This window comes from Gracilinanus agilis, chromosome 4 (assembly GCF_016433145.1).
Source record: "Gracilinanus agilis isolate LMUSP501 chromosome 4, AgileGrace, whole genome shotgun sequence".
Taxonomy (NCBI): Eukaryota; Metazoa; Chordata; class Mammalia; order Didelphimorphia; family Didelphidae; genus Gracilinanus; species Gracilinanus agilis.
In genome coordinates this window covers 243,719,320-243,746,240 of record NC_058133.1, presented here as the reverse complement: position 1 = coordinate 243,746,240, position 26,921 = coordinate 243,719,320, and the positions used below count along the sequence as shown (strand labels likewise).

The window sequence follows — 26,921 nt, the reverse complement described above, 5'->3', positions numbered from 1 at the left end:
CACTATATGGTCCCTCAGAACTTTGGTGGCAACAGGCTTATGCACCAATTATGGTGCCCCAAAGAAACTTTGTGAGCCACTCAAGGCCTGGAAAATCAGCATTCTCAGGGGAAGCTTCTCATCTAAGTGGAACAAAGTCCCAGATCCTTAGCATAGCTTGCTGATTTATGCCAGCCTGCCTCACATACAGAAAAAACCTCTGGCAGGTAAGTAAAGTAAAGAGGCTAGCCTAGGTTAAGCAAGCTACAAAGCAATTTGTGCTCTAATTCAAGCTGAGTGAGTGAAGCTACCTGAGAGAGAATGACTTAAAAGATGTCGCCAACTAGAACATCTACGGAACTGACTGATTTTCAAGCCTTATGGGTGTGCTACTGTGTGGAGTGGAAATCTGGGGTGGGGCTCATACCCCCTATCATGGGATTTTCAGCCCAGGACAATAAAGATACTTTTGAAACTCCCAGTTCTTTCCTATCTTACTCTTCCTCCTAGAGTTGGCAAGTTTCCCAGGTTATGGATACACTCTTCTCAAGATTTTTGAAAATAGGGGAGGAAAACAAACTTTTATTGGGGGAGGGGGTGTCAGTTTTAGTCAAAGGCAGTGATAGGCAAACTACAGCCCACAGGCCAGATGCAGCCCCCTGAAATGTTCTATCCAGCTGTGAGACATTATTCCTAATCTGATGAATACAATGAGTAGGATACAATCCAATGAAACTTCGAAAGAGTTGCCTTAGGAACAGCCTGACAGATGAGCATTTCCTTTCCTTTGGCCCCCTCTTTAAAAAGTTTGCCCATCACTGGTCTAAGGAATAGTAATACTCAGGGATCCTGAAAATTGAAGTTATAAACCAAATACTACTCAAGAATTATACACAGCATCTTATCCCTCAAGCTAGTTACGGATGTGCTACCAAGTCTGATCTGTAGTTGGGGACTGAGAGCAATTATGCTTCTTACTCTCCCTAGAGGGGATATACTTCCAAATTTTAGGAAAAGCAGTTGGGACTGATTAGAAGAATAGTACCTAGAAAGAATCAGAGTGGGGAAAAGTTTATTTACCATTAGTTGTTTCCTTTGATATTAACAAAATATTCACTGCTTACATTAAATCAGGAGTTCTTAATTTTTGTGTGTGTGTCAGGGATACAAATTTGGTAAAGGTATTATATTAAGATATAATATTTTAATAACTGAAGCAAATTCCAAATTTAAGGTTGATGGAAAACATGTATTTTTTTCCACTCACATGCACAAATCTCTTTAAATATCGCAAGCAGCCAGGAAGAAATAATTCAGATATCACGGAGCCACATTCAGGACAAAAGATTTAGGAACAGTTCCTTCCTCTTACCAATTCCATCCCTCAATAACTGCTAATTGATGGATGAGAACCTTCAAGGCCCATCTGAAGCTTTTCCTGATTTTCCCTTTCCTCAAGTAACTTATCTCTTCTCTAAAACAGTAGCCTAGGGCAAAGTAGGCCCTGGTCCAAAAATACCAGGCTTTCTCCTGGCTGGGGACTAAGCCAAATTTAGAAAGAATCTTGTAGCTTTGATTCATTAATAAGTTTTAAAAATTTTTTTCTTTGCCCTGGACTATGTTTTTAGAGAGAGAAGCCACTTGAGGCTCAACTAGTCAGTTCAAAATACTTTATTATGAAATTTCTACACTTTACATGGTTCATAATGAACACGAGTGAGAAACTATATATATAGTTTTTTCCAGTTGTTAAAATATTCAACTTTATATAAAACTAAGTCAATTGGAATACTGCAAAATTATGCAATATTGAGGAAAGAACATAGACCTTTTCTATGTTACTGTGAAACATGCTGGTTTTTTAATTAAGAGACAAAATTGCCATTTTCTTAGTGATAATAAATGTGAAGAATATACACTATATGACAAAAAAAAAACCCTCCTGAAACATGAATTTGGTGGACATTTTAAAAAACTACTATAAGTTAAGTCAGAGCAAAGGTCCATAAATTCATTTTCTGATCCAGAAAGATCAAGTGACTATACTTATTTTTAAATATTAATAATAAATTTATAAAATTATAGGTTCTCTGCCCTGCAACTGAAATAAAACAGTGACTTGCTTATTAATCACTTGAAGGATCTACAGAAATAATTTTATTTTAAAGACATACATAGACAAAGAAATCATTTGCTATGAATTAATGTTACTTTAGGGCAGTGGTTCCCAAAATTTTTTGGCCTACCGCCCCCTTTCCAGAAAAAAAAAACATTACTTAGCCCCTTGGAAATTAATTTTTTAAAATTTTAATAGCAATTAATAGGAAAGATAAATGCACCTGTGGCCATCACCACTTCCCCTGGATTGCTGCAGAACCCACCAGGGGGCGGTAGCGCCCTCTTTGGGAATCACTGCTTTAGGGCTTACATCAGTCTGAACAGACTAGTGAAAAGACTTGTAATAATCAAGGAACCTTGATTCTAACTTTGATACTTCATTTCCCCTTTACTGCCTCTAATTCTGCCACTTTTGCTATCTTCTTTACCTTCTCCTGATCCTCTGTTTTAGCAGCCTTGGCTGCCCCCAGAGCCATACTCACAGTTGCTGGTATACTTCTTTTGATTTTACTACCTCAATCTTGCATTTACTTTTTTTTTTTAACATTTATTAATATTCATTTTTAACATGGTTACATGATTCATGCTCCTACTTTCCCCTTCACTCCCCGCACTCCCCCACCCATGGCCAATGCACATTTCCACTGGTTTTATCATGTGTCCTTGTTCAAGACCTATTTCCAAATTGTTGCTAGTTGCATTGGTGTGGTAGTTTCGAGTCTACATCCCCAATCATGTCCGCATCAACCCATGTGTTCAAGCAGTTGTTTTTCTTATATGTTTCCTCTCCTGCAGTCCTTCCTCTGAATGTGGGTAGCATTCTTTATCATAAATCCCTCAGAACTGTCCTGGGTCATTGCATTGCTGCAGGTACAGAAGTCCATTACATTCGATTTTACCACAGTATGTCAGTCTCTGTGTACAATGTTCTTCTGGCTCTGCTCCTTTCGCTCTGCATCAATTCCTGAAGGTCTTTCCAGTTCTCCTGGAATTCCTCCAGTTTATTATTCCTTTTAGCACAATAGTATTCCATCACCAGCATATACCACAATTTGTTCAGCCATTCCCCAATTGAAGGACATACCCTCCTTTTCCAGTTCTTTGCCACCTTGCATTTACTTTTACTAACATTGTGGAATTTCTTTTCTAAGATTTTTTTAACGGAATCTTATGCTTTAAAAGTGTTCAGTGTAAAAACTTCTTGTCTTTAGATCCATTTGAAATTCAATGAATTCCATCTTCAAACTCTCCAAATTATTCTCATTTTATAACATCCATAGATTCAGAAGTGTCTTCTAATACAGAAATTCATAGGATCTTTTTCCATGGCCATACCACTTTTGGGAATCAAGTACCTATCCATCTAATCTGTGTTCTTTTTGATCTAAAACCTTAGCAATGCTAAGAGACTCTGAAGAAGATAAACTCAAACCTCTTGGTCTTCCTCTGCTAGGATTCATCTTTTTTGTGTAATCTACCTTACCATGGTTGCTGAAATATATTTTCAAGTTTTGGGGATTTTTTGCTTGTATTTCGATTGAGGCAATCTATAGATATTTTCCTTGCATCTTCCTCATTCTTGGTGGTATTGATCTGATCCCATTTTGCTTCATTCTAGTTCCCTGGTACAGCTGAAGGGTACATCATTGTGTACCCTACATCAGACCCTCTCCCATTCCAAACTCACTGGCAGTGCTCATTAAAAGTGCCTTCCTGGCCATTCTCAGTAACAGGTATTGCTCTTCAGCAGATTCAGATTTGGTGACCAGAAAAGGGAAATGAGGGCTAAGATAGGAGAAAAGCCTCACTATGCAATGTATAGTTGGAAAATCTTGAACCACTAAAGACTGCATTGCCCAGAATTCCTTTCTGTATTACCTATAATGCTTTTCATTTTGTTTACATTTGCGTGGTCACATTTGTATAAATTCTGAGGCTCTGCCTCATTCTTTCTCCTTTGCTCCTGGGAGTGGGCTACCTTGTAGCAAGTATTTTTTGTTAGTTTATTATTAATAAATTATTATTAATAAAACTTTATTAAATATAATATTTAGTTACTGAATATTAATTTTAATCTCCACACCAGTGAAGTTAGAGAACTTGAGAAAGTGGTCTCTGGCTATATTGAGACTTTGGCACAGCTTAGAACTCCAGCTCTTTCCACTCTCTTCCATCTTGCCCATGCTGTTTGGCCAACTCCAGAGCTATTAAGAAAATCACTTTGGCAGCTTTGGAGAATGAATTGAAATGGTGATCTGAAGGAGAAAGAACAATTAGAAAGTTGGTCCAGGTGATCTGTGATAAAGGCCTGAAGTAAGGTTTTGGCTGTACTAAAGGGCCATATGAGAAAGATGTGGGGAAGGAAGAAATTTTAGATTTGGCAACTGATTATACATTATGTGGTAAGGATGAAGAAGAAGTCAAGGATAAAACCCTGGCTATCATGATGATACCCTTGACAAAAAAAGTGAAGTTCCAAAGAAAGGTATGAGTAAGGGGAAAGATGAGTTCCATTTTGGAGATATACAAATAAGGGTAGTTTATTTGTATTGTGGATACAGTTGATACAGTACAGGGCCTGGAGTCCAGAAGACCCAAGTACAAATCTTGCTTCAGACACTAATCAGCTGTGTGACCCCTCATTTAACCATGTTTGCCTCTGTTTCCTTATATGTAAAATGAGCTGGAAAAGGAAATGGCAAACCACAGCAGTATCTTTGCCAAGAAAATCCCAAATGGAGCCATGAAGAATAAGATATGACTGAAATGACTCAATAGTATACACTAATTTGAGATGTCTAAGGGACATCCAATTTGATTGTTTTTTTAATTTTTTTTTTTTTTAGAAAAATTTTTTCCATGGTTACATGATTCATGTTCTTGCTCTCTCTCCTCCCACTCCCCCATCCCCTATAGCCGACACGCATTTCCACTGGTTTCTTCATGTGTCATTGGGACATCCAATTTGAAATGCCCAATAAGCAGGCAGTAAAGTCAGAACTCAGGAGAAATTAGGGCCAGATAAAGAGATATGAGATAAACTCATAGGAGCTGATGAGATCACAAGGGCACAATGTCTATGATGAGTCATTAAAGGAAATAAAGAAGTCAGACAGGTAGAAGGAGAACAAGGAGAGAATAGTGTCCAAAAAGATGCCCCAAACACAAAAACAGAGAAGAAGGTTGCCAACAATGCCAAATGCTGCAGAGAAATGAAGAAAGATTAGGATAGAGAAAAGACTATTAAATTTAGGAATTAAGAGATCATTGCTTACTGCAAAGAGTAGTTTTAGTTAAGTGATGAAAGCAGGAGTCAGATTCAGACTGCAAAGGGCTTCGAAGTGATTTAAAAGAGTGGAAGTGGAGTAAGCTTTTATGAAGAAATCTGGCCAAGAAAGGAAAATATAGAATAATACCTTGAAGAGGATAGTGAAGAGTTTTGTTTCATTTTGTTTCTGCATAGGGGAGACAATGTGTACAAATGGTTGTTTGTAGGCAACAAGGAGAGTCTTTGGTCACAACATGTATAACTTTGATTGTATAACAATTGATCTTTGGTCACAACATGTATAACTGCTGACCTTCAGCACAACTGCTTCATTATATATACTTACCAGCTTTACACAGATCACAAAAGGAGGGTCAGCATCCTTGAAATGCCTTATTGGAATTTTTGGTTTGGGTCTTTCCTATAACAAAACAAGAAAGATGCAGATATATATCAAGTCAGCCAGTTGTTGATTAGTTGATAACCAAAAGGAAAATTTCTTTCTAATGATATTGGCAAAGGAATTTAAAAAAGCATTGAACCTGAGACTAGAAATCTTAAAGTGAATTGTTGTTACAATATCTGAAGAATCAAAGTTGACTCAGAGGGCAATGGGAAGATGTATGGATTTTGGGAAAAGAATAATTCTAAATTTCAGAAGATACTAGACCCCCTACAAGTACTTCAACAAGACTTAGAAATGTGTCACTCTACTCAGCAAAAAATAGAAAGACACGCTGACTCCCTGGAGTCTCTCTTCTTCAAACCCAGAAACCAGCCATCTCACTCTGCCCTGTTGTACTTTTCTCTGATTGGTGAGTTCCTCATATAATTTCCATTTTAAGGAAGTGTTTAGTCCAGCCCTATTCTCACTCTTTCATTCCTCTGTCAATTCCAAGGCACCTCCTCCCACTACTCCTGGTTTCTCTCTCCATCTCTCTTCCATTCAAATGTAAGCTCCTTGAGAATAGGGACTATTTTTTTCTCCTCATATTTGTAGTCCAAGCACTTCTACAGCATCTGTTAAATAATAAGCCCTTAATAATAATAAATGCTTGTTACTTGATTTGATTCTAGATTTCCTCACTTAACTTAGGAATCCAGAAGGTATCCCCCAAATCTTACAGAGATCTGAGGATAGATAAACAGCAAATACCAGAGGGTAAACTACAACTGGTCCTTGGAATCTTTTTTATTTTTTGTAAACCCTTACCTTCCATCTTGGAGTCAATACTATGGTAAGGGCTAGGCAATGGGGGTTAAGTGACTTGCTCAGGGTCACACAGCTAGGAAGTGTCTGAGGCCAGATTTGAACCTAGAACCTCCCATCTCTAGGCCTGGCTCTCAATCCACTGAACCACCCAGCTGCCCCCTCTTAGAATCTTTAAGGCAGTTGTAATACTCTCTTCTTGGACTTAGCAGCTCCCAAGTCCAGCTAGAATCTTCCTTGAGGTTTATTGCTACAGGATAGTGGCTCTGGGGCATTCTGGCCAGGTTTAGTGCTACATGTTCTGCCAAATTCAAAGGTTCCCCAAGCCCATATCTGGCTACCTGAACCTGGCTCCAAAGAAAACAGACTCAAAGCTTTCCTGGTGGTCCAGATCAGGACTCCTGACCCAAACCAAACAGAGCCTGAGGCCCTAACTGATTAGAAAGAGTAGCCTCAGAGAATTCCAGGAAGGGTCGAGTTGGATATCAGTGCCCAGCTGCAAAGGAAAGGTCCTAGGCAAAATCCAACCAGAAAAATCCTTGAATACCTGCTAGAATCCAGCATGGAAATGGTCCCTGAGCCCAGAAGTAGGGGGAGAAAGACCCCAAGTAGAGCCTGAAGTAGGAAGAATCCTGGAGCACTAAAATAAGAGAGAGCCCAGAGAATAAGTTATCCATCTTCTAGTCTCTGGAAGGAGGGGCTGTATCTGGCCCACTATACTTAGGAGTAGGCAGCTAAATAAGGCAATATGAAATCTCAAAATAAAACCAAGAGATTGAAAAAACAGAAGGAAATCTAAGAAATATATCAAAGCCTGATCATAAAAACAGATCAAGGAAAGAAAAACAAACTATCTGAAAATGATGACTGGGGGGAGGAGGGGAGAGTCTGGACACCATATTTCAAGAAATTTTAAGTGAAAACTGCTCAGAATTCTTAGAAACAGAGGGGAACATAAAAAAGAATTTACCTGTTACTTAGGAACATTGAACCCCAAACCCAGAGCTCCTAGGTCAAAGGAAAACTACTAGTAGCCAAAGCCATTTAAATACCAAGGAGCCACAATAAGCATCACACAAGCCTTAGCAGCAGCTATCATAAAGGAGAGGAAAGATAAGACTATGCTATTCCAAAATGCAAGGAATCTATAGGTTTACATACAAGGATAACAGGCAAAATCAAATACAATCCTACAGGGAAAAAATATAGACATTTCATGGCATAGAAGATTTTCAACAATTCATGATGGAAAGATGAGAACTGAGAAGACATTTGGATATAAAAATACGCAAAAAAACATGGAAAAGTATGTATATTTGTTTAATGGAAAGGGAATATTTGGGGATGAATTATTTGCATATCAAGGGAATAAGAAACAAATGTCTTTTTAAAACCCTAATATTTTTAAAGCTTACGGAGAAAGGATAAAGTGACAGAGAGTCAGTTGATCATTTAAATTGTCTTAAAGGAAAATAAAAATAGGTGGGATGGAGTATTATACTAGGAAGGGAAGGAAGGGCCGGGAAATTGCCACTGCATGATAGAGATATATAAGATAAAGAGTATGAAGTCATGGAGGAAGAGGTGGGAGGAAGATCACATAAACCTCATTTTATATGTACCACACCTCCCTCCTCCCTCTACAGATTTCAGTATAGAAATATATAAAAAAGGGGGAACAGGAAGGGTCAGGGAGTCTAAGAGAAAAGGCAGGATAAGCAAAATAATAATAATATATATAATAACATCAAAATAATAAACATGATAATTTAAAATTAAAAAAAAAAGAATAAGAAAAAAAAGCTAACATATTGGAAAGAGGAATTTGAAGAAAGTAAGAAGGAAAGTAATGAAAGGAGTAAAAACCTGGGATCATAAGCATTGTAAGAAGAGTAGAATTTCAATCTAAAGTATATTGGTGGGGGGAAGGAGGTGAGGGAAAGAACATGAATCATGTAAACCTGGAAAAATAGTCTAAATAAATAAATAAAAGTTTTAAAAAGTATATTAGCTGTTGCACTTATAAGATCACAAATGCTACACAAATTCCCGCTCGTCCACTTTCTTATTTTTTTTTTAAACCCTTACCTTCAGTCTTTGAATTGATACTGTGTATTGGTTCTAAGGCAGAAGAGTGGTAAGGGCTAGGCAATGGAGGTCAAGTGACTTGCCCAGGGTCACACAGCTGGGAAGTATCTGAGGCCAGATTTGAACCTAGGACCTCCCATCTCTGGGCCTGGCTCTCAATCCACTGAGCCATCCAGCTGCCCCACCCCCCCACTTTCTTATTTATAAAGAGGAAAAATTATAACAGGACAAGATTGAAGGCAATACAAAATTAATAATCATAAATGGAATGTGAATGGGATGAACTCACCTATAAAATGGAATAGAATAGCAAAATGTATTAGAAAGTTGAATCCAACAATATAAGAAACACAACTAAAACTTAAGGATTCACATACACTTAAAACAAGATGCTAAAAAAGAGTGTAGGGGTAATAGCCTTTATTTCAAATAAACATGGGCATGATGAATACCCAATTATGTGCAAATGAAACTGGTAACTTAGAAAAAATAGATGAATAATTTAAAAAACAATGATTAACAGGAGAAAAAAATAAACTATTTAAATAACCTTGTGAGTGAAAAATCTCCTGCCCCCTTATATGAGGATTATATTTTAATGTTAGCAGTTTTAGATAATCATAATTGTAATTCTAAGATAGTTAGTCTAAGTCAAGATTATTAGGCAGCCTTTTGTGATTGTTTTAGTATAATTATTAAGGTTGAATTAAATAATTAATATATATTTAATCATTGTTAATCATCTAAACATAGACCTTAGTGTTAGCCTCACCCTTCAAAGTTGCTATATCATGCACCATCAACACTAATTATCATCTTGGACTTGTGATCCAGTATATGTCACTAGGCCTGACCCAGGGTTTGAAGCCTAGTACCACCCAACACTACCCTCTCTTAACATAAACGAACAAAAAAAACCCCAACCAAACAAATAAATAAAAGAACTTCTAAAGGAAGTGGGAGAAAAACCCCATGGCCAGATTGACTTAGAAGTGACTTCTACAAATATTCAAAAAGCAATTTAATAAAAGATAGGTACCATTCCAATCTCTTTCTATAATACCCATATGGTCTTGATATCTAAAGCAATATTCCTAAAGAAAATGGATACAATTGTAAACAATATGTTATTAACTATACTATAAAAACAGAGGAGAAAGATGATAATCGCTGGGTTAGATTATATGCTGGTCTTCAGAAGAAGTTTGTGACACCAGAGTGGAGGCAGCAACAGTGGACACAATAGCAGTAGCAGCTATGGGAGCTCTCAGCCCACAGACAGTAAGGGTCAGAAAGATTATGGGGATCTTTTGTTAGCACTAGGCATAGCTCTACTGCTCATATACAGTTCTTGGTCTCTGGGAGAGAAGTGCTAGTGTTTGGTTGCAGAGACCCTGGTTCTAAGGCCTAAAGATGGGGAGGTCCTAGGTTCAAATCTGGCCTCAGACACTTCCCAACTGTGTGACCCTGGGCAAGTCACTTGACCCCCATTGCCTACCCTTACCACTCCTCTGCCTTAGAACCAATAAATGGTATTGATTCTGAGACGGAGTTAAGAGTTTAAGTTAAGAAAAAAAAAAAAGATAAACTCTCAGAGCACAGACAGTTTTCTATGATTACCATTTAGAGACCATTTTCTGATCTGTATTAGTTTGTGGAGGTTCCAGATATCAATGAATGAACTCATAAGTCTAAATCTATTTCATACTTAAATATTTATTGAATGAACTATGTATATATACTTCCAAATTTTAAACATCTATGGATGTTTTGATACATGTAGTCTTTCCATTCATGCAGGTGTGTCATCCATTCCTGTATCCACATGAGTTTGACTAAATTTGGCTCAAGTGGAGGCATAAATCTCTCTCACCACCTCTCTCCAAGAGACACTCTGATTCGTTCCTGGAGGGGAGACATGAGGTTGTTTGATCTCTTCTGCTCAGAGATTGGATACCAGACTTAAAATTATGCTAATCAGTTCCCCTAAATATTGCTAATACAGGAAAAGTGATCTTGTTCTTAGGTTCAAGCTGTTTTTTTCTGAATCACTAACAATTAAAGAGTGCTCTAAGCTTATATCCTAAAGCATTACCCTTTTATACCAAGTGATAATTGCATAAATGATCATCACAAATAGTAAATATCAAGTTAAGCCATTTATCCAAGCAGGTAGCAAACAGAAATCAGATAATTATGCAGTTTAAAACACAATGGCCAATACACAGAATGAATGAGTTCTTCCAGTGGCAGCCCACCTGACAAAGTCCCCAGTCCACCCAAGAAGGAAATTCCCCCAAATCTTTAGGGAGGCAAACTGAAATCAGAGATATGTTTCTTTCTCTCCAATTTTCTCCCCAAAAAGGAGCTGGGGCCAAATCACTTGGGCAGACTCCGGTAGACTATCTGGTAGACTAAATCCCTCCCATTCCAATCCATCCTTCAGTTTCCAGAATGATACTCCTAAAGCTCAGGTCTGATGTCACTAGGGAATTTTATTTTTAAAAATTGTAGGGGGCAGCTGGGTAGCTCAGTGGATTGAGAGCCAGGCCTAGAGACAGGAGGTCCTAGGTTCAAATCCGGCCTCAGATACTTCCCAGCTGTGTGACCCTGGGCAAGTCACTTGACCCCCATTGCCTACCCTTACCACTCTTCCACCTATAAGTCAATACACAGAAGTTAAGGGTTTAAAATAAAAAAAAAAATAATAAAAAAAATTGTAAGGCCGACATTTATTAAATTGCCCCTTGGTTATGAAGGACATTATTTTTATTCATCAAAGAAATTTAAACTAATCTTTTAAAATTAATAACTAAACTTTTCTTAAAATAGGTACTTAAAAATGAAACACAATAACATAATTTTTTTAATTAAATGTTTTTTTAACCCTCAACTTCTGAGTTCCTAGGTGGAAGAGTGGTAAGGATGGGCAATGGGGGTCAAGTGACTTGCCCAAGGTCACACAGCTGGGAAGTGTCTGAGGCCGGATTTGAACCTAGGACCTCCTGTCTCTAGGCCTGGCTCTCAATCCACTGAGCTACCCAGCTGCCCCCTCAATAACATAATTTTTAAGCAATAATGTGAACCTAGGCATTACATAAGTACTACAATGAGTAGGGGAAGGTAAGGGAGCACTTTTTATTTAAGGGCTATTTACTTTTTATTTAACAGATTTAAAAAGTAGACAGTTTTGCTTGGGAAACTGATTCCATTGATCCTGCAATTGAGACCTTATTTTACTCTCAACATTTTCAGTAATAACTGGAGACCACTCAATTTTTTTACCTCTTTGGACTAACACTATAAAAGGCTGTCCTAGGCATTATATTAACTAGAATGGATTCCTTTGACAACTTTTTAGTTTACATATACAGAAGAGTCCCAGGAATAAAATCATTAACTTGTAGGCCATCCAAACAAGTCCCAAGGATATTCAGTGACATCAACTGTGTGGCAGAATCAGTGAAAAGAACTGGGGGTAAAAAGTTTTGTATCATTTTCTCCAAACCAAGATAGGTTTTTGTAGCTGGTCAATGTACTGGAAGTCTAAAGCACTATTTTTCATAGGGTTTAAGCTGAATGTATTTTATAATACCAACAAAAGCCAGAATGGTAGAATGATAAAACACTTTTTACAAACCTCAGAGTCTTCATAAGAGTAGAAACCCTTCTTGATCTTGTTTTCATCAACATCACAAAATGCAACAACCTAAGGAGGAAATAATATGGTAAAGTAAAAGTTCAGAGCAACTCAAATGGAATTCATCAGGGACCTTGGAATACTGTTTTTCTTACACTGTACTCAAAATTAAATAGATGTTGAGATTATTGTAACTAATAGATCTTAGATTTCATCATTTGTATTACCTTTTTTATTTTGTATTTAATTAATTTGTATTCCATTAGCAGTGAGTAACAATTACTACATTTCTATTAGTTTCAGAGGGATGTGAAAGGCTTTTTGCAGAAGGTGGGACTTTAGCTAAGACTTGAAAAAAGCTAGGAGTTGGAGATGAGGGAGAGATTTCTGGGCATGGAGGACAGCCAATGAAAACGCTCAGAGTTGAGAGACAGAATGTTGTAAACACAACAAGCCTGGGCCTGGGGAACAGAGGTCAATCTGGCTGTGAATGCTGAGCTTTTATGATTTAATAAGAAACCATACAGATTCAGGTAAAGTTGACCATGGGCTTTAACCAAAGTCAGGGTTAAGTCTTAACTTGTCAATGTGAGAGACGGGAATGGGTGGAAGGGAAAGAATAGTGGTCAAAAGGGAAGGCTTCTTATATAGCTTACCAAGTGGGAGGAAATAGATGTGATCTATGAGGAATTGGCTTCTACTGTTGCCAGAAGGAAAGAAGGGAGTATCCTCCTCAGCAAAGCTTTATTGTACAAAATTTAAGCATTACACATTTTTTTTGGTGGGGGGAAGGAACCCAACTTCTTTCTCTAGTACAGGAAATTACTTCAACCAAGGCAGATCAGTACCAGTTCTGCAACTTTGTCTTAGTTGATACCTAGATGACACAGCCAGACAAAAGAATGACTTGATTTCAAGTCTTTCTGACTCAAAGATTGGCTTTCTATTGAAGGAATTGAGAGAATTGAGCGAGCCACTCTGATCCATGTGGTAAGCCAATTCTGGAACAAGCCTGTTGCTTAGGGACCCTAAAAGAAGGGCCTAGATTATGCTGACCAGAAACCCAGGCAGAACTGAAAATTGACACAAGGAATTTTCTCACAGCTATACATCTCCAGGAACCTATGCTTTATTTGAAAACTGGCCCCACACTGATCAGTCATTTACTTTTTCTTTATTCCTTTGAATACAGATACTTGGTGGTGGTGGTGATGATTTAAGGGAATTGTATCAGTTCACTCTTTCCCTCCAAATCAGAGAATCCCTCATCTTTCTTCCAATTAGTAATCTGATTAACTATATCCTATATTATATCCTTTCAATTGCTTTCTTTTAAAGCCTAAAAAATCTGTCTCCCTCTATTCAAGGTTTAATAGTAAGCTGAGGAGGCCTGGTCCCAGTTTGTTATGCAACTAGCATGCATTGCTTAATGAATCAATATGCTCTGAAGCTCAAACCATTGTTTCCTTAGTTATTATAGATTTCACCCCCCATGCTGTCCACTATGATGTAATGTCTCTATTTTACATTTTTATAGTACTTCCCCTACTACCAGTTCAAAGCATGATCACATCTTTTTTTTCTTTAAACTATATTTTGACAGAATGCCCTGGTAGGCACAAAAAAGCAAGAATGAAGTGCCTACTGAAATGCAGAGATATAATTTTTGTTCCTCTACATAAATGTCATTATTTTTTTCTAGTTATATAAAGTAATATTTTGACAGCACTAAAAAGTAAATTAATTTAGGTAATCTTAACATAATTATATGGCTCATACTATCCAGGAGCAATTACTATTTCTCCAATAATTTTGGTCTATTTTTTTAATGTGTTTTATAGTTATAGTTCTATTATTTTTGTTAGAATCTTGGGACACAGATTACCAAATATTTTATATGGTATTTCTTTTTCTAACTCTTCCTCTTATTGTCATCATACTGAAATGTTGATAACTTATTTAGATTTATTTTATATCCTATAATTGTTAAAATTTTTGTTCCAATTGATTTTTTCATTGATTTTCTGAATTTTTCTAAATATAATCTATCATTTGCAAAAAAAGAAAAAATATTTCTTTTTTATGTATTTTCTCAATTTGTTTTTTATTCTTTTGTTGCCATAGTTGGTATTTTTAGCAGTATGCCATTGAAATAATGAAAATGAACATCTTTTCTTCAGCTTTGATCTTATTGGAAAGGACTTTATTTTATTCTCATTACATATAATACTAACTCTTGGTTTTAGACATATACTATTTCCTATATTTGTAGCTAGGTGGCCCAGTGTTTAGAGTACCAGCCCTGGAATCAAGAGTGCAGAAAGTCATCAAAGTTCATGATGTTCGTACAGCCTGCATGAGCTATAGAACCTGCATAGCAGGTGACAAAAGGATGGTGATTCCACTCAGATTCCCCTATGTGACTCTTTTCTCACTAAAATTACCTTTTATTGGAATTATTGTAATCAATATCTCTATTTAGCCCGAACAACATAGGCCATTACTAGAACTCTCACAAGCCCCCTACAAACTCCTAGGAAAAGTCCCTCCTTTATATGTTATAATACAGATATTCCCCTAAAAGTCACTTCACAACAAACTAACAAATAGTGAGTTAATGTTAAAGATTTAAAAACCCTAACTTAGGCCTCTCACTCCCATACACAGGTGCCCCCCCCCTCCCTGATTCGGTACAGTACACATAAAAGAACAATGAATGAAATATGGAGAAATTGTCTCCCATGAAAAAGCCTGTACTTTCCCACCACTGTAGCCCAAGAGATATGTCAAACACACCTAACAAATTGTCTCTAAGAAAAGATATATGGTGAGAACGGATTTCCATGCCAACTTTATGTGTGATCTCAAAGCATATAAAATAAACACAGTCCAAAAGCTGACCAGAACGATCTTTATGATGCCTGGCTCTGGCTGAAACCCTGATTGCTCTCATTCATCTCAATCATGTTGTCGACATTGTCCTGCTACCGAGATTTTCCTGGACCTGTGGGAGTCCTTTACTCCCGCACAAGAGGATTTGAGTTCAAATTCAGTTTCAGATACTTACTAGCTGTGTGAGTCTGAGCAAGTCATTTAACCCAGTTTGCCTCAGTTTCCTCTGTAAAAGCTGGAGAAGGAAATGGCAAACCACTTTACTATCTTTGCCAAGAAAACTCCAAAAAGGGGTCATGAAGAGTGGGCCACAACTAAAATAAATTAATATGGCCAATTATGTTTAAAATATCCTGCATTCTTGGTTTAAATATGATGCAGTCATAATGTATACTCTTTTTTCTTTTTTAAATGAAATTTTATTTTATGTTCCTCCTATTACACATAAAAATAGTTGCCAACATTTTTTAAAGAATATTGTCTTGAATTCTCTCCCTCCTGCCTTCCCTCCTTTTTATATGTGCAATCATGTAAAACATTTTTCCATATTAATCCTGTAAGAATTTAAATTTACGTCTTATATGAGAATTCGAAAGTAATATTGCGGTTGCTGATTAAAAATATTATAGCTTAAGTCAAAATGACTTTTACCAGCTTTATTTACAAAAAGGTGGAAAGAATGAAAGCAGAAAAATAGTAGATAGAAACAGAAAGTACTGCCTAGCTACCAATACCCTAAGTTTAATCCTAATGTCTCCAGACCACAAATGCGAATCCAAAAGCGAATCTCACCAGAATCCAAAGTCCTAATTAGGAAGCCAAAATCCAGAACCAGGAGATACTGAAGAATCCCCCAGAACTTTTAGTGTACACGAGGCTAAGACTGCCAAGAATCTCACCAGAACTCATGCTGAAGGGAGTGTCCCTCCAAAGCACCAAAGAACAGAAAAGGTTTCTCCTCACCAAAGAACCAAAGAAGGAGTCACTCCACTCACTGCCTTAAGCAAACACAGGATCCAGGGAAAGAGTCTCCTCCTCCAGTCCAGCTCACCAATGCAAAGAGAATCACTGAATCCTGGAGCTGGCCTTTTTAAAGCAGTTTTCTCAGCTTCATTTCCTGTTGCTCCCCTACTTTACAGGAACCAATCTCAATCTTTCAATTTGCCTAGCACTGCCCAAGGGTGGGGGCAGTGACCTTTGGAAGTATGAGCTTACTTTAGTAAGTGACTTTCCAATTCTCTTACTTAGTGTCAAGTAGGGGTACTTTAAGTTCTTGATTTGTTTAGCTAAAAATAGACAAGGGTAGAGTTAATCCTATCTTCACAATCCTTTTGTGGAAGGAAACTCAATTAGAAAAAAAATTAAGAAAGTGAAAAAGTTTGCTTCTGTCTGGATTCAGACTCTGTCAGTTCTTTTTCTCTCGAAGCAGATGGCATTTTTATCATGAGTCCTCTGGAAGAGTTTTGGATCACATCTTGCTGAGAAGAACTGCTTTTCATGGTTGTTCATTACATAGTATTCCTTTATGTACCATTGTACATAATTCTGATTCTGCTTATTTCACTCTGCTCCAGTTTATTTAAGTCTTTCAGGTTTTTCTGAGCTCTTCCTGTTTGTCATTTCTTACAGTACAATAATATTCCATTACAATCATATGCTATAGCTTACTCAGCCATTCCCCAAAATGATAGGTATCCCTTTACTTTCCCATTTCTTTACCACAACACCCCCCCAAAGCTGCTTTAAATATTTTCATACATATACATCCTTCCCTTTTTTTTTTATCTCTTTGGGATACAAACTTACTATTACTACAAACTGTCACTATTAATATTTATTAATTTTAATTGATTAATCATAAATTGGCATCTTCCTATAGAAAAATAGTGAAGTTAGGTGCCCTCCACTAGGAGATATCAGTCTCTCTGTCTGTCTCTATCTCTCTGTCTGTCTGTCTCTCTCTCCCCTCCCCCCCTTGTGAGCATACTGCCTATGCCCAGGTAGTATTGCCTCACCCTTGTGCCCCCCTCTTGTGAGGATACTGTCTATGCCTAGACACTGTTCCTCACTCTATGCCCTCCACACACACCTCTGAATAAAGCCACATGAACTCTGCCAGCATCAAGTCTCCTATCTGCTCATTAGAGTAATTCATGGGGGAATGAACCCCCTCAGAATTCCACTCCACACAATATCCTTTGATTGTCAACTAGGGAATGATTTGTATTCTTATATATTCAACTTATTTTTCTATGTATTTGAGAAATGAGGCCTTTATTAGAGACTTATAAAAAAATCTTGCACCATTATGATTATTGTGTATTACTCTCCATCCTAATTTGCCCTCTTTTCTATTAGTCCAAACCTCCTTATCTCTTTCCCCACCTACTTTCCTGTTGGGTAAGATATCTTTATATATACAATTGATTGTGTAGGTTCTTCCCACATTAAGCCAATTCTGATTATAGTAAGGTTTACATGCTCTCCTCCCCACCTCCCCCATCTTCACTCTAAATACTCTTTTATGCCTTTTTATGTGCATGTATCCCATTCTATTTTCTTCTTCCCCCTTTCTCCCAATGCATTCTTCTTTCTCATGCCTTATTTTTATTTTGTTTTTTAGATATCATCCCATCATATCCAACTCACACCCTTGCCTTCTGTCTAAGTATTACTGAGAACAGCTGTTACTCACAATTGTTCATTATATAGTATTTTTGTCACTGCCTATATAATGTGCTCCTGGTTCTGCTTATTTCACTCTGCTTCAGTTCATGTTAGTTTTTTTAGGTTTTTCCGAGCTCCTCCTGCTTCTCATCTCTTACAGCACATACTATTCCATTATAATCACATACTATAGCATAATCAGTCATTCCTCAATTGATGGGTATTCCCTCACTTTCTAATTATTTGCCCCCCAAAAACAGCTCCTTTAAATATTTTTGTATATATAGTTCCCTCTTAAGAGCTTTTTCGACATCTATTGATGTAATCATAGGATCTTTTTTTTTTTTTTTTTTTTTTTTTACATTTTTAAACCCTTAACTTTTGTGTATTGGTTCCTAGGTGGAAGAGTGGTAAGGGTGGGCAATGGGGGTCAAGTGACTTGCCCAGGGTCACACAGCTGGGAAGTGTCTGAGGCCAGATTTGAACCTAGGACCTACCATCTCTAGGCCTGACTCTCAATCCACTGAGCTACCCAGCTGCCCCTCTTTGTAGTTTTTGCTATAGATATGGTCATATAAATTCCACCTAGTCACAGTGCATGATCTTTGTGATACAGTGCTATAATCTCCTTGCTATATTTGATTTAAAGTGTTTGCATTAATATTCATTAGGGAAACTGGCCTATAGTTTTCTTCCCTTGTTGTGCTGATTTATGTATCAACTTATGTATTAGTATCATAAGAGGAATTTTGTAGAAATTTTACCTTTTTTTCCTAATACTGTATATAGTACTAGGATTAATTTTCCCTTAAATGTTTCATAAAATTATAATATAAATCCAACGGTTCCTGGGATTTTTTCTTTTTCTAAGATAGAGTTATTTAAGCAATCTAACTGCTCTGTTGTTAATCTGGGAAATATTTTTTAATTTAAATTTAAAATAAAAAAATATTCATCTATTTCTCTTAGATTGCCAGTTTTACTGGCATATGATTGGGCAAATATTTGCTTTAATTTCCTTTTTCTTGGTAGTACATTTAGCCTTTTTACTTCTGATACAGGTAATTTGGTTTTCTTCTTTCTTTTAAAAAAATCAAATTAATTAGTGGTTTATCTATTCCCCTCATACTCCCCCCCCCACATAAAACTTTATTTGATTAGTTTGTTGTGTTTATTTTTAACTTTCAATTTTATTAATCTCTCTTTTGATTTTTAAGAACCCATTTTGGTGTTTAATTGGAAATTTTTAACTTGTTCTCTTTTGAGGTTTTTTTAGTTGCACATCCAATTTGTTGATTTATTTTCTCTTTTTTTAAATTGGAGTATGTACTTCAAGATATAAAATTTCCTCTAAGTACTGCATCCTACAAATTTCAGTAGGTGTCTTAATGTCATTATCATTATCTTTAACAAAGTTGATTATTTCTGTGATTATTCTTTGATCCACTCATTCTTTAAGATTAAATTATTTAGTTTCCATTTACTTCTTAATCTATGCTTGCAAGGCTCTTTATTGAGTGTCATTTTTATTGCATTATGGTCTGAATAGGGTGCAAATCATATTAGGAAAGTGCTATGAACCTGAAAAATTTCCCTTCTATTCAATTTTCTCCTGAGTCCATCCTATCTAACTTTTCCAAGATTTTATTCAGCTCCAATCTATGTATATTCCTTCTAACTGCCCTAATACTGATGAAGTTCTTAGGAATTTTACAAGTATCATCTTCCCATGTATGGATATAAAAAGTTTAACCTCATTAAATACCTTTTGATTTCTCTTTCCTATTTACCATTTTATGCTTCTCTTAAGTCTTGTATTTGTAAAGTCATGTTTTCTATTCAGTTCTGGTCTTTTATCAGGAATGCTTGAAAATACTCTATTTCTTTGACTATCCATTTTCCTCCCTGAAGAATTATACTCAGTTTTGCTGGTTTAGATGTTCTTGGTTGAATTCTAGCTCTTTTGCTAGCATCCTTTGAGTCATTTTTGAATCATTTTTTTTTCTGGCTGCTTGCAATATTTTCTCCTTATGCTGAGAACTCTGGAATTTGGCTATAATATTTCCAGGAGTTTTCTTTTGGGGATCTCTTTCAGGAGGTGATTGGTGATTTTTTTCTATTTCTGTTTTATCCTATTTCTAATTTATCAAGGCAGTTTTCATTGGTAATTTCTTGAAAGATGATGTTTAAGCTCTTTTTTTGCTCATGACTTTCTAAGTTCAGTAATTCTTAAATGATCTCTCCTGGATCTATTTCCCAAATCAATTATTTTTCCAATTTCTCATTTTCTTCTATTTAAATTTTTTTTCATTTTGTTTTATTATTTCTCTCTTGACCTGTATTCTAGTCTGTGAGTAATCACAAGCAGTTTTTTCCACCCTAGAACTGTGACCAGGTGTGCTACTGTTCCTCCTTGCACAGGGACTTTAACCCAGAACCAGGACCTGGATTATAGTCAATGCAACAGAGTCCTATACCTAGTACCAGGAAAGGGACTGATGATCTCTTTCTAACCAGCTGTTCAATCCCTTTATTGTCTGTGGGCAGAGAGTTCTGGAAGCTGCTGCTGCCAGTTGTCCCCAAACCCTGCTGCTAGTTTGCATTTCCTCCACTAGACTGAAATCCACTCTCACTCCATGGGATAGACTTTTCCTTCTGATGTTCTAAGTGTTCCTTGACAGGAAAATTGTTTGAGCCATCCTTTTTTCAGTTCTGCTACTCCAAAATGTTTTGTGGTGTTATTTTAAAGTTGTTTGGAGTGGAATTTGGGAGAGTTTGGATGAATTCCTGCCTTTTTTCTGCCATCTTGGCTCTGTCCCTCTCCCAAGTCTGTTAATTCTTAAACTATCTCTCATTGATCTATTTTCTAAACTATTTGTTTTTGAAAGTAGACTTCATATTTTTTTCTCTTTTGAATCTTGTTATCATTGCAGCCTATGACACTTGCCAACTCTACTTGTCCTTAATACACTCACTCTGTTCTCTTTAGGTTTGCAAAATTTTGATCTCTCCTAGTTCTCCTCTTGCCTAACTGCTCCTCCTCTATCTCCTTTGCCAAATATTCATCCATGTCATGTTCACAGGGATACCCTCTGCCCTGGACTAGTCATTTCTCTTTTCCCTTTACAGTGTTTTGCTTAGTGATCTCATCTGCTTCTATGGATTCAATCATCATTCTTATGCAGATGATTCATAGATGTATTTTTATCTATCCTAACACTTCTCCCAACTTCCAAACTTGCAACTCCAACTACCACTTTGTCATCAGCTAAATGTCTTATAGACATCTTAAACTCAACTCATTATCTTTATCCTTAAAACATTCACTCTCTATAATTTCTCTATTATTGTCATTGTCAAGGGCAGCACCATTTCCTGGGTCACCCAGAAACTCTTTTTGCCTTGTTATGCTCAGGGCTTAGCACAGAGCATAGTATATAGTAGCACTTAATAGATAAATGTTTGCTGACATTAACTGACTCACTTTGCAACCCTGTATAAATAGGAAAGAAAGAAATGTATCTATTGTATAGGACAGTGATGGGCAAATTATGGCCTGTGGGCCAGATGTGGCCCCCTGAAATGTTCTATCCGGGAGCAATATTATTCCTAATCTGATAAATACAAAGAGTAGGATACGATACAATGAAACTTTGAAAGAGTTGCCTTAGAAACAGACTGACAGATGAGCATTTCCTTTCCTTTGGCCCCTCTTTAAAAAGTTTGCCCATCACTGGTCTAGGAAATAGCTGCAAAGAAGCATGCATGACCTACATCTGGAAGCAAAGAAGAGAACCAATTAGGACTGTGTTGGTGAACCTATAGCACATGTGCCCAGTGTGTGTGTAGGACATTTCTCACATCACCCCCCCTCTCTGCCCAGAAGGCCAAAAGGAATGCTTCCTCCCTCTCCTGTTTGTGGTATGGTGGGGGTCTCAATGCAGTGGGAGGGTTGCAGTTTGGGTAATCGACCTCTAAAAGGTTCACCATCACTAAATTAGGAATCCAGGTGAGAATTCGATCTGGCAGTAGACTTGAGTCTTGGAATAGCTGACAGGGAGTCCAGCTGAGCAGGCCATTCTGCAGCAATGCTACAGCAAGGCAGGAAGAGCATAAGGACCCTAAGGAAGAAGTTCACCATTTATAAGGAAGACATTAGAATCTACAGTGACAAAGGTGTGAAGTGCCTCTCTATCTGTATATCCTTTCCTCTGTATATCCATTCCTCCCAGAGATATTGTGTGTGTTTAGGGCAAAGTGTACTATAGGTTTATATGGATGGGAATATTTTTTAGCTGTCATTCTTGCTACCCTCTTTGTTTACCCCTTACTAATCCCTTTCTTTGATCTAATTGTGTCTACTGGTGGGTGATCATAAGCAGGACTGCAGATCTACAGGGCACCAATGAGTCTAAAAACAACTACTTCCCTTGGGATCCAACCTCTAAATGTGTGAGGCTTAAGTCATCAGAACAACTGGGTATGTGTGGTGGGGAGTGTTGATGGTACATCACAAACAAATGAAGGGAATTCAACTTTCCTGAGCATTGAATTTGATGACTCACATGGCTTATATCTCCCTCAAATTATTTATGTTATAGAATAAAAAGAGAATGTACTAAAAATAAGCATTAGTGGGGGCAGCTGGGTAGCTCAGTGGATTGAGAGTCAGGCCTAGAGATGGTAGGTCCTAGGTTCAAATTTGGCCTCAGACACTTCCCAGCTGTGTGACCCTGGGCAAGTCACTTGACCCCCATTATCTACCTTTACCACTCTTCTGCCTAGGAGCCAATACACAGAAGGTAAGGTTTTAAAAAAACAAACAAACAAAAAAAAAAACAAGCATTAGCTCAACATATTTTACTGTGAATATACACTTGAGATAATCAGTTAGTAAGCCCATAGATTAAGCTATATTTGCCCTCAGCATGTTTGTTTATTTTTTAAACCCTTACCTTCCATCTTAGAATTAATACTATGTATTAGTTCCAAGGTAGAAGAGTGGTAAAAGAAATCAATAAAGATGAAAAATAAAATCATTTAACTTCTAGAAGTACTACCTCAAAAGTTAAAAAATGTAAATCCAGATTTCGGAAAAAGCTAGAAAGATCTACATGAAGTGATGCAGAGCAAAATAAGCGGAACTGGAAGAACACTGTGCACAGTAACAACAATATTGAACAATGATCAACTGTGAAAGACTTAGCTCCTCTCAGCAGTACAATGATCTGGGACAATTCTGAAGGACTTAAAGAAAGAACGCTATTCACCTCCATAGAAAGAATTGTTGGAGTCAAATGTAGATCAAAGCATACTATCGTTCATATTAGTTTATTTATGCTTTTATTTGGGGTTTTATATGAGTATTCTCTTATAACAATGGAAATATGTTTTGCATGATAATCAATGTATGACCTAGAACAAATTGCTTACCATTTCTGAAGTGAGATGGAAAGGGAGGGAGGGAGATGGTTTAAATCTTATTTTAGAAAATGTATGATGAAAATAGTTTTGAATAAAAAAAAAGAAAAAATATATATCCATTCTCATATACCTCAAAACAACAAAAGAAAGGAAGGCTTTAAAAATGAACTTCCTAGTAATTAACTTTCTAGTTATTTTCCATCTTTGTAGATTATAGATGGGGATAGCCAGTAAAAATTAACTTTCTAGTAATTAACTTTCTTCAGAACACAGAAAGCCCCTTGTTTATCTTTGTGTCTTACCAATGCAGAATGTTATTTGTCTCCATTGCTAGGAATATAGGTAGTTGTTGAACTAAGTTGAGCTGATTATAGGAAAAATATTTATAAAAGTAAAATCACTTTATAGCCATGCAAACAAAAGGATAGAGAATATAAGGGCACTTTCTTGATATCCTACCTTTTTCTGGTTAACTGGGGATAAGCTTCTATACAGTTTTCTTCCCTGTTTGCCGGCATTCCAGATAGTAAATGATGTCCAATGCTGAAGAGCTCTTTCTTCTAGAAACTGGACTCGGTGTTGCCAGATGGTGCTTCTACATTATGAAAAAAGAAATGTCTCTGACTCTCTTGCTTTTCCCAATGCCCAAACCAATGTTATAGAAAGGTATTAGTACTGGTACATTTACTGGTAAATTCCACAAAGTCCTACTAGAAGTAAGAACTCTTAAAAACTCTGCCAGTCCATTCATATTCTCTCTCTCTCTCTCTCTCTCTCTCTCTCTCTCTCTCTCTCTCTCTCTCTCTCTCTCTCTCTCTCTCTCTCCTTTTTTTAAACCTTTATCTTCTGTCTTAGAATTGAAACAACTATCCATTCCAAGGTAGAAAAGTCAGGCATTTGGAGTTAAGTGACTTGTCCAGCATCACAAAGCTAACTGTCTGAGGCTAGATTTGAACCCAGGTCCTCCTGACTCTAGGTCTGGTGGTCTATCCACTGTATCACCTACCAGACTCTTGGCTCACTGCTTTCTAAGGATAAACCTATCTAAGCATCTAGAAGTTCATCAGTAGTAGGCTGATCACATGAAGATGAATATAAACCACCAAAAAGAAGAAATACAAATAGGTTCTATGAACCCCTTCTGTTATGATGACAGAATAGTGTCTTAAGTGGAAAGGAGGACCATGTATTAAGAATCACAGAGTTTTTTGACCATCTATAACTTTAACTTGACCCAAAAGTGAAATTTGTGTACAATGATCAAACAATATACAAAATCCTGCAGGAATTAAATCACAATTATCTTCATTCTTATTATATTATACTATACATAATACTATATTATACACAATTGTATTAATGAAACTAGAATAAACAAAGAAGTTGCATCTTAAATGGAAAGATAGCTCAAAATTACTCCTTTGAGAGGCAAAAAGAAACCAGAATTGGTGAGGTTAGTTTCATCATATGCCCAAAGTCAATTAAAAAATAATTTCTTGGGATATCTGTTCATTTCCTACAACGGATCAAAGGTGATAACACACACAGAATAATTTGCAAAACTTAAAGCACTATAGTACTAGCTATTTCTATAGTACTAATAAGTGTTTGGAAAAAGGCCACTATGTAATAATTATGGCTTATGTGTCAAAATCAATTGCAAAGAAGTAGAGAAATTCTATGAAGAATTCCATAAGATGGTCCAACTTAGGTCAATATACACTTTGGAAATATGGTAATTGGTGAAGTTGCCAACTATATTGGAAAATGTGGGTCAAGAATAATGACTGAGAGATGCAAAGAAGCTACACAATCCCATGTAATACAAACTTTCTTCAAGAAAAGATACTACAGTTAGAACTAAAATAAAAGAATAATGAGAAGATATGGCATGAAATTGAAATCACTTAATCCTTAAACAAGTTGTTGATAATTAAAAATAAATAATGAACAGAGAAAATGGCATCAACATTGATTATATTTTTACATACATAAATACTAATGTACAGTAGAGGATTGGAGGATATCATTGGAGGATACCAGATGGCTGAAACTGAGGATATAAGCAAACACCTGCTGACTCTCCCTGCTCCTGCCCCTTGACTAGGTGCTCCAAAGCCTCCCATCCCCACCATAAAAACCATAAAAAAAGTAAAAATGAGAGTAGAAATGACTGTTGCTGGGGGTAGACCACTGCCACAGGCAGAGTTCTGCTGCTTCTTAGGCTGATCTCTAGCACTTCAGGTTAACCATGGATAACTAAAAGCATAGAAAGCAAAATCATGAACAAATGGGGTTCTGTTGTACAACTTATTTGTCAGAGAAAAAAGTCAATGGGAAAACAAATTAAAATTAAGCTCATTTGCAAAATCTTACAAAGATCTAAGCTTCCTTGCCATTATAAAATTCTAATTTTCTAACAATTCAATAATATTACTCAGGAAATGTATTCAAAAAAGCTAATTCAAATTCATACAGCAAGCTAATTCAAGCTAGAATTTGAGGGCAGTCCAGCTTTGGAGTGGAAGTAGATTTAGCCAAATCCTTGGGAAAGAATTATTTTAGAAACTGCATTTGGGGTATAAGAGATAAAAGGTTCACTCCTTTCCCACATGAGCCAGCTATGCTCATCCACTTTGCTCTGGTCTGCATATGTAATTATGGGAAAGTGTGTTCTAGAAATTTGGGGAGAAAGTTTTGTAGCAACTGATTTTGCTATATCACCTCAATAAATATTCTAAATTAAAAAAGCTAATTAGTTTCAGATGACTAATTGATAACTGATAATCACTGGGGAGAAGCACAATGGTGGGAATTTATCAGCTACAAGGCTAGGAAAACCACAGCAAAACTAAAAATTATAGATGGCCAGCTGCCCTCTGAGCAGAGATATAGTCTTCCTTAATCAAATTAAAATTGGGAAATGTTTAACAAAATAAACCAAACTATAATGAAATATAATTTTAATTTGGAGTTTTCCTAAGTCAATATTCAGTCTACCCATTCGTATCTGACTTTAACATCACTGCCACAGGGAACACCAAACTGCCAGTGTGAATAGGACTTAAGACAGTAAATAGCTCCAGAGTCTATGTTACATGAAAAAAAGGCTGATTTTCAAGCATTAACCTTTCTTTTTTTTTAAGAACATTATTTATTTTATTTTTTATTATTAAACACACACACACACACACACACACACACACACACCTTGAAATATTGTTCAGAAAAATAAGTCCCCACACTAGCCACATCCAAAAATGTCCATCAACATCAAAGATAGGCAGTATACATCATCAGAATTCTGACTGATAACTGGGTTTATCAAAGTTCTTAAATATTTCAGAATTATTTTTTATACTATTAAAGTTATAATATAAAATTTTCTGCTAGGTGTAGGTGGGTGGCTCAGTAGATTGAGAGCCAGGCCTAGAGACAGGAGGTCTTAGATTCAAATCTGACCTCAGATACTTCCTAGCTGTTTGACCCTGGGCAAATCACTTAACCCTTATTGCCTAGCCCTTATCACTCTTCTGCCTTAAAACCAATCAATACACAGTATTGATTCTGAGACGAAAGGTAACTGTTAAGAAAGGAAGAAAGGAAGAAAGGAAGAAAGGAAGAAAGGAAGAAAG

General features: G+C 36.6%; 1 protein-coding gene across 1 annotated transcript in view; it reads right to left on the bottom strand.

Annotated features, from left to right (window-relative positions):
- B3GNTL1 (UDP-GlcNAc:betaGal beta-1,3-N-acetylglucosaminyltransferase like 1) overlaps positions 1-26,921 on the bottom strand; it is a 125,127-nt gene that overhangs the window by 1,036 nt on the left and 97,170 nt on the right. The window contains exons 10-12 of the mRNA XM_044672014.1: positions 23,746-23,881; positions 12,304-12,372; positions 5,712-5,786 (exon numbers count right to left, since the gene is read on the bottom strand). Coding sequence (XP_044527949.1) covers positions 5,712-5,786; positions 12,304-12,372; positions 23,746-23,881 — 280 coding nt within the window. The remainder of the gene's footprint in view (positions 1-5,711; positions 5,787-12,303; positions 12,373-23,745; positions 23,882-26,921) is intronic.